The sequence below is a fragment of the Wolffia australiana genome, chromosome 11 (genome assembly GCF_029677425.1).
Source record: "Wolffia australiana isolate 7733 chromosome 11, ASM2967742v1".
Classification (NCBI taxonomy): domain Eukaryota; kingdom Viridiplantae; phylum Streptophyta; class Magnoliopsida; order Alismatales; family Araceae; genus Wolffia; species Wolffia australiana.
The window spans coordinates 438,565-447,500 of NC_135845.1; the positions used below are offsets into that span (position 1 = coordinate 438,565).

At 44.8% G+C, this 8,936-nt stretch overlaps 1 protein-coding gene across 1 annotated transcript; it reads left to right on the top strand.

Moving 5' to 3' along the window:
* Positions 1-1,479: 1,479 nt before the first annotated feature.
* BZIP9 (basic leucine zipper 9) lies at positions 1,480-5,498 on the top strand. The gene is made up of 6 exons (XM_078583460.1): positions 1,480-2,066; positions 2,672-2,792; positions 3,127-3,283; positions 3,976-4,051; positions 4,175-4,300; positions 4,896-5,498. The coding sequence occupies exons 1-6, from the start codon at positions 1,902-1,904 to the stop codon at positions 5,202-5,204; spliced, it is 954 nt and encodes a 317-aa protein (XP_078439586.1). The 5' UTR covers positions 1,480-1,901; the 3' UTR covers positions 5,205-5,498.
* Positions 5,499-8,936: the final 3,438 nt, after the last annotated feature.

Below are 8,936 nucleotides of genomic sequence, written 5' to 3' on the forward strand. Positions count from 1 at the left end.
AGATAGCTACTGAAAAGAACACATTTCAGCCCTAAAAATTCAAGGGGGTACTTCAATTAAATATTATTTTAAACTGCAAGAGAACCTCTAAGAGTATTTCTTAAAAAAATATTACAATTTATATTTCTAAGAATATTACATTTTGGTCAGCCATAAAAAATATTTTGTCCTATTATCCTTTTCCATTTGATGACATTTTCAGTTCAAAACAGCTCATGATTCATGATATGACTATGAACCAATGTTTGCCATGAAGCCCAGTCATATATGAAAAGCAAATATTTTTAATATACTTAACGTCGGGTATAGAAACGTGGATATGACCATTTCTCATTAAGTCCTTAGACAAGTAGGTGGAATAAGAGACTCACTGATGTCAAATCCCATTATGGATCTGACCCATCTCTCATCATCTCCCATACATCATGATATATTTCTTGATATAAACCATACTTCCCAAGTTCAGAAACTTATTCCATGCTACAATCATCTATCTGCTTTGCTCCGGAACTTGGGAAGCTTGGCTTATATTAATAGATAATCTTACCTATTGACCATCAACTCTCATACATCAAGCTATAGTTCTTGATATAAACCATACTTTCCAAGTTCAAAAGCTTATTCCACGCGACAAGCATCTATCTGCCTTGCTCCTGAACTTGGGAAGTATGGCTTATGTCAAGAGATAATCTTACCTATTGACCATCAACTCCCATACATCAAGCTATAGTTCTTGATATAAACCATACTTTCCAAGTTCAAAAGCTTATTCTACGCGACAAGCATCTATCTACCTTGCCCCTGAACGTGGGAAGTATTGGTTAAATCAAGAGATAATCTTACCCTTTGCCCATCAGCTCCCATACATCATGATATATCTTTCTTGAATTAATCCATACTTCCCAAGTTCAGATGCTTATTGCATGTTATAAACATCTATCTGCCTTGGCCCTGTACTTGGGAAGTATGGGTTAAATCAAGAGATAATATTACCCTTTGCCCATCTGCTCCCATACATCATTATATATATTTCTTGAATCAATCCATACTTCCCAAGTTCAGATGCTTATTGCATGTTATAAACATCTATCTGCCTTGGCCCTGTACTTGGGAAGTATGGGTTAAATCAAGAGATAATATTACCCTTTGCCCATCAGCTCCCATACATCATGATATATATTTCTTGAATCAATCCATACTTCCCAAGTTCAGATGCTTATTGCATGTTATAAACATCTATCTGCCTTGGCCCTGAACTTGGGAAGTATGGGTTAAATCAAGAGATAATATTACCCTTTGCCCATCAGCTCCCATACATCATGATATATCTTTCTTGAATTAATCCATACTTTCCAAGTTCAGATGCTTATTGCATGTTATAAACATCATGATATACTTCTTGATATAAACAATACTATCCAAATTGAGAAGCGTGTTGTTTTTATTTTGAAGATGAGAAACTTGGTTCTTTCCAAAGAACAGAGAATGTTTGCTGTCAAAAGAAGTCAAGAACAATTCTTAGATCATTCCCTGAAGATGCCGATGCAGCGAGAGCGATAATTCCGTGGCCCCCATTCGATTTCTGCGCTCCAGTTTTCATCTGTTCACGCAATCTGATGATCTCCTGTAGCACCCACTTTCTTCCTTGTCGTCCCTTTCCCAAGAACCATAAACAAGTGGAGGAATGCGACGGCCGAAGAGTGGAAATCCGAATGGGATCTCCAATACCAGTGCACGCCATTTCTTCCCCGACCCGAAAGCGCGCTCCTTTCCTCGTGTTTCCACCGCGATGTCCGCCCCCATTTGTGCATCCTACTGTTGTGTTTCGGTGCCTGTTCTTGATTGGGTCTTGTGGGTAATCCAAGGAAGAAGGCGAGATCGCTGAAAGCGAGGCGATCATCATGAAGAAGAGCGTCTCGGAGTGGGATTTTGAGGCGTTCTTGCAGCCGCAGTCGTCGACGACGACCTCCCCATCTGGGCCGCCGCTCGGATTTGGATTGCGGGACGAGATTTCGATCCGGGACGGTGGGGAAGGAGGGAATTTTATTACCGGCGAAGAGGAACCGGTAAGCTTGGTTGTTCTGTTTTTATCCGGCGAAGAAGAAATTCGAAGGTTGAAGTTTGTAGATTTCCTGATCATCGACAAAATTCAGTGCGTTTTTTTTAAAGATTTTTCAAAAGCTTACGTCGTCATTGAGGGATTCCTTTAACTTCTCGTAATCTGTTGTTTATGCAAATTGGATTAAAAAATTGTCGGTTTCATTGAGTTATGCTTTTGTTGCCGTGCTTATGAACTGTATGTAACATTAGCCATTACTTGCTCAGTTCGTGGGAAAAAGTATTTTTTTTGTGAAAACAATGTCTGTTTCATTGAATTGTGGTTTTGTTTCTGTGTTTATGAACTGTATGTAACATCAGCCATTACTTGCCCAGTTCGTGGGAAAAAAGATTTTTTGTTGAAAACAATGTCTGTTTCATTGAATTATGGTTTTGTTTCTGTGTTAATGAACTGTTTGTAACATCAGCCATTACTTGCCCAGTTCGTGGGAAAAAGGATTTTTTTGTGAAAAAATGTCTGTTTCATTGAATTATGCTTTTGTTGCTGTGTTTTTGAACTGTGACATCAGCCATTACTGGTCCACTTCGTAATGATTTTTTTTGTTGAACGCAGGATGGGTATGCATTAAATCACAATTCAGTGGGCGATCTGGTTAATTGTTTCTTATGGTCTCAAAATCATGCTCCCAAGCATTCTGCAGACACTGGATCGAAAAGGAAATCTTCTGTCTATGGTAGGGCCCGAGATCTTCCGCTGATTCCAGCCACCTTTTGAGTAATTGATTTTAGTTTTCGAAGTGGCGACTTCTAGAGAGTATCACAGTATCTACACAACACTGTTCGTTTAAAAATGATGAATAAATTTCGAGCTCTATATGTTTGTATATTAAAGATTTCTCCTTCATTGTTTTTTTTTCTTTTGACAAAGGAGCCGAGCTTATTTTGCATCAACATGTGCAGACTGATTTTAATTCCGTTTCGTCTGCCAAGTCAAAACTTTTCTTTTTCTGATTTCAGATGCCAGCGATGAGTATTTTTATTGATAAAACCATTATTTTTCGTGTTCAGTCGAGAGTCCCACTTCTCCTCAGAAGGCCAAATTCTCAGATATCCCCGCCCCACTAGCATCAAGCGGCTCTGAGCAGTCAGATGACGAATCTCTGGATGTGGATGCCGGATCGTGTGGACAGAGCACAGATGTCGTTGATTTGAAACGCATGAGAAGGTAGAAAAATGTTTTCATTACGTCACCTTAGGGGCCGGCCATCAGATAATCTAAATATTTTATCAATAGTTTCTTAAGAAAGAACCTTATCTATAAATCGACCTCGTTGTGAATGATCGATCGGATTGGTTGGACTGAGATCAGTGGATCCGATCAATTTGATACAGATGGCCATCCATTGTGGACCCCTAATAGTGTAGGGGACAGGGATCTGATTGGATTGAGTCGAACTAAAGGGATCGATCAGGCCTGTTCTAATTATTGTGATCTGATCCTTTCTATCTAAAACAATGATTTCATTACTTATCTTAGGGATTGGCATTTGGATGTGATGAGGCTGAAATTTGATCAGCCCTCATTATGGTTGATTGTTTTGGTCCAATTGATCAGTTGGCCTGATTGAGATCACCCATTCGATCTAATTTACTTCCAATCCCAAATAGGGGCAGGACAACCAGGCCGATGAATTGGTTATGATTGTGATCAGATTTACACAATCCAATTGATCTGATTGACCACATTGAGATTGGATTGATCTGGCAATCAGATCAATAGATGAATGATCCAACCAATTACCAGTCCCATTTTCACTTATTTTCTCTCAGTTACCTTCTTCACCTATGAAAGAAGGATCCACCCAGACTCATGGACAAGACCTATCTGGTTGAATTTGTTTCTGCATTATGTTTCAGGAAGGTTTCTAATCGAGAATCGGCCAGAAGATCAAGAAAGAGGAAGCAAGCTCAGCTGGCTGATCTTGAGCTGCAGGTACCTATTTTTATTATAATCCTTTTTGTTGGATGAACCGAGTGGGCATAATTTATCATCCATGGTCAAGGGCAAGAGCAAGGTGCATGATCCAGTTTTTGCCATATTTGTTTGCCTTCATAGGTCGACCAGCTGAGAGGGGAGAACGCATCCCTTTATAAGCAGTTAATGGAGGCTAGTCAGCACCTTACCGAGGCCGCCACGGATAACCGAGTTCTCAAGTCAGATGTCGAGACCTTGCGGGTGAAGGTTGGGCTTTCTTTCTCTCTTCTTTCTACTTATCTCCTACTTATCTCTCCATTTCTCTCTTTTGGTCTCTCTTCTTTTTCTCCTTTTTATCTGTGTCGGACTCTTTGTATCTACTTCTCTCTATATCTCTCTCACTTTCTCTCACTCTCAATTGATGTCTTTGTTTTCTTTAGTTCTGTTTCTGTCACTCGGCCGCATTGAATTTTATGTTTTCTCTCTTTCTATCCCTCTGCCTCTCTATTTGTCTATGTTTCCGTCGTCTGCCTGTCTATTCAACTCTCCATTTTTTCTCTCTATATGTTTCTGTCGCTCTGAATATCTTTTTAAGCCTCTTTTTCTCTCTCTCTCTCCTGTTTCTGTTACTCTCTCTCCACCATTTTCCGTCCATAGATCTTCTTCCCAATTCTCTCTCTTCCTCCCTCACTTACACGCATGAAAAGTCATCCTTTGCTTTTCTTTCATTTTGCAAAATGAAGAAATCACTGAATATTCAGCACCACAAAAAAATGAACAGAATTTATTGAAATCTTTCTCTCCAATGATATTATGTTCAACCCTGCATAAAAATTTTAATTGGGGAGAGTTTTTTTTTCAGGTGAAGATGGCAGAAGATCTGGTCACAAGAGGGTCCCTTGCATTCACTCTCAACAGCCTCCTCCAGCCCGCTGCCCCAGCCCCAGCCCCACACTTCCCCAGCGCCCGCCATGTGTGCCGCGCTGTCGACCACACCCTTGCTGGTGCCGCTGCTAGCCATGTCAACGATCTCTCGATCAAGTCAACCCCCGGGCAGAGCCAGCCACTGGTGAAGACTTCAAGCTTGGACCAACTGCGAGGTAAATTCAATGCTGATATGGGTGGATGTGGTGCTGACGGGTGGCAGTGGCCCCCAGATGCCCCCAAGTGACACAAACTGGGCCGGGCTGGTCAGTGAGAATCCACCCATGGCCAGGGCCTGTATTCTTTAAAGAACCCAATCCTCTTATCAGTTTCTCAAATGTGCTCCTCGTATGGTGAATGGTCGCCTGGGAGGGGATATGTTAGGGAGGTTTGGGATGGTTTTTGTCCTCATGTCCCATTTTATTTTGGTCATCTGAAACTATGCCATCCCAAAACTGTCTTGTCGAGAAACCGCTCAACCTGGAAACCAGCCAGTTTGGTACTGTCGGAAATGGTTACAATAGCAGTTTGTTATTCCAAATTCATTTGTCACTCCTAGGCTTCTTGGATAAAAGGCAGCAGACGATTTTGGAAGGACAGAATGGGACTGAACAGACATCTGTTCAGTCATCAATCTACATCAGTTCCTTTCATCTGAATTGTCATCCTTCATGCTTCGTCATCATCTGAGCACCATCATCAGTCCCATTCCATCATTCGTCTAAATATGCAAACAAAGGGTGAGAGGGACCAATCTAGGGAGAGAGAGAAAGAGTGAGAGAGAGAGAGAGAGTGAGTGAGAAAGAATGTGAGCGAGAGAGATGAAAAGATAGAGCACAAGCAAGAGAGAATGAAAGAGAGTGCTCGAGATAGTGCTCGAACCAGAGAAAAGGATAATGAGAGAGAGAGAGAGAGTGCAGAATTGAGAGCAAGAGTGAGGTAGATAGAGCAAGAGTGAGAGATAGTGATGGCGAGGACGCCAATACATCACCGTCCAATGTGTCGTCACGGTCAACTAGAGTCAACACAAAGTCAACCGAAGTCAACATGCCACGGTCAACCGACGTCAACACCAAAGTCAACACGCCGCAACCGTCGACGAGCACGTCTCCACCCGTGCACGTCCCTACGCGAGTCATGACACGACGCCAGAGGCAGATCCACAACTGCCCTGTGGCGTGACACGTCGCACGTCTTTTCTTTAATTTATCGTCATCTTCTCTTTCCTCCAAGGCCTATATATAGGCCATTGTTTTCAAGAAACATTTAGGCAGTCATAATTTCAAGAATTGAGTTTTGTTTACCTCTTCTTGGAGGACTGCCCAGCCTCCCCTACCCCTCTTAACCCTAGCCGTCATCGCCGCCGCCGCCGCCGTCACAGTTGCCGCCGCCTCGCGTCGTCGGCCTTCCACCCTTTCGAACTTCCTCCCTCTCTCAACACTCTCGTCTTCTCTCTCTCTCTCTCTCTCTCTCTTTCTCATTTTTCCATAAAGGCCGCCCAGGCAGCCCCTTGGCCGCCCATCTAGGCCGCCCCAAGGGCTGCCCGTGTTGCACCATCAAGGCCATCTAAGCAACCCCTTAGCCGCCAGTCCAGGCCACCCCAGGGGCTGCCCGCTGCACCATCAAGGCCGCCAAGGCAATCCCCTTGGCCGCCCGTCCAAGCCGCCCCAAGGCCTGCCCGCGCTGCACCATCAAGGCCGCCCAGGCAGCCCCCTTGGCCGCCCGTCCAGGCCGCCCCAAGGGCTGCACGTGCTGCCCCTTCAAGGCCGCCCAGGCTGCCCCTTTGGCCGCCCGTCCAGGCCGCCCCAAGGGCTGCCCGCGCTACCTCTTCAAGACTGCCCAGGCAGTCCCCTTGGCCGCCCTAAGGGCTGCCCGCGCTGCCCCTTCAAGGCCGCCCACGCAGCCCCCTTGGCCGCGTGTCCGCGTGCCACCTCAGGCCATCCGCCTAAAGCCGCTCGTGCCCGTTGCGTGCCCATCACCCGTGCTTTCGGACGCTCTCGAAGCTTATTCCGGCGGTGCATACCATTTAGGTTTCGGGGCGCTGCCCCAAACCCCGCAAGGGGGCGACTCCCCCCTTGACCCCTCGCCAACTGACCGCGCAGTTGGATCCGCGACACCCTGTCGTAGTGCACGTCAGTCATCCCGCCAACGACGCCCACGCCCAAGCACTCCGCCTTTGAGCAACCAGGCCGATTCTCAACCATGGCCATTCAACGGCCGGAACGCCCAGAATCTTCCTCGTCTAGTGGGCCACTCAACGCCCGGATTCGCCCAGCCTCGTCACGATCAAAATTTCCCGCATCCTCTTCACGCACTATGGTGCCGAGGTTCGCCTGAACTCTTTGGTGTCGAAAGTGTTCTCCGTTCAGTGTTTTCTCGTGAAGTTTCCACCGCCGTCAGAATTAGATTTGGTTCGGATTTCCACTTCTCCTCTCTCTTTCTTAAGTGTTTCTTCGCGACGCGAATTCGGATATTGATTTCGGTGCTTAGGCATCGTCGCGGTGGGGGAAGACATTACTCCCGTCCTCGATAAGGGTCGGAGCTGCACCACCAGATTTTCATCGGTTTTAAAGTCCGAATCCGACTGTGTGATTTCTGTGGCTGTTTTATCCCTCCAATAACCGCTCCATCCTTAGCCGTCCACCTCCCGTAATCAGCCCCGTCTATCCAGTCGTCCCGCCCTTCATCATCTATCCCGTAGTCGTACACTCCGTAGTCGTCCTACGTCAGATAGTGAGCAATGAAGATAAGCAGAGAGATCGCAAGCGAGTGAGAGAGTGGGATGGAGAGAAAGAAATCAAGAGAGAGAGGAAAAGATAGAGAAAGTGTGCAACATATACTGAGAGAAGGCAACGTCAGTAACAGTCAATTGAGCCTTAGTCATTGTCAATGATCATCACCATTTTCATCAATGACGGCCCTCATCCCTATTGATTATAGCTGTTGGCCCAATCGACGATGATCATTGTCTCCGTCTACAATGATCATCATCCCTATTCACTATAGTCGTTGTCTTGTCAAACAATATCATCAATATTCATGATGTTCTTGTTTTTGTTCATGAGAGTTTTCATCCCTGTTGTTGATGACAATTTTCCTCTTTGTCAACGACAATCATTCTCCCCCTCACTGAAGATCATTATCCCCATTGTCAATGATCATTGTCCCCCATTCTACATGGTCTTCATCCCTGTCATTGATGGTCGTCATCGCCTTCACCGGAGGTCTTTGTCCTCGTCATCCTCTGTCATTGTTCCCCTTGTCAACTATATTCATCCCTGTCATTGGTGGTTATCATTCCCATCATCATCCCAGCTCCATCACAGTCGTCGATAGTCATTGACCCCGTCAGTCCATAGTCATTGTTCCTGTAGTTCAGAGTTCTCATCCACATCACCAACAGTGGTCATCTGCATCGTTGATGATTATCATCCCCATCATCCAAGCTAGTTGTCTGATATGAATCTTCCTAAAGTTTACAAGAGACGAAATAAATCGATATTGACTATTACAGACAACAGTTATGACAGTTATCGTTGGAATCTTATTCGGTATCAAAACAGCTCAACAACACAACTGAAGTACATGAAGAAGCACATGTAATTACTGACTTGTGTACTTGTAAACAGGAGTGATAATATATTGTTGTATCTATTTGTTCTATTCTGAGATTGTACCATTGGAGAAGACTGTATCATTGTCCCATCATCGATAGTCATCATTTGTATCTATCCCTGACGTCTGCGTTAGTCCTCCCTGTGGCCAGCAGTTGTATTATACATCACTGATTGTCTTCGTTCTCATCATCGATGTTTGTCATGCACATCCTCAGCAGTTGTTATCCCCATCATGGAAAGTTGTATTATCCCTGTCATTGGCGGTCGTCATTCACATCATCAACGATCTTGGACCTCCTTATTGGTCATCATCTATGTTGAGGATGGCCGCTGTACCCCTCATCTACATTCATCATTTGTGA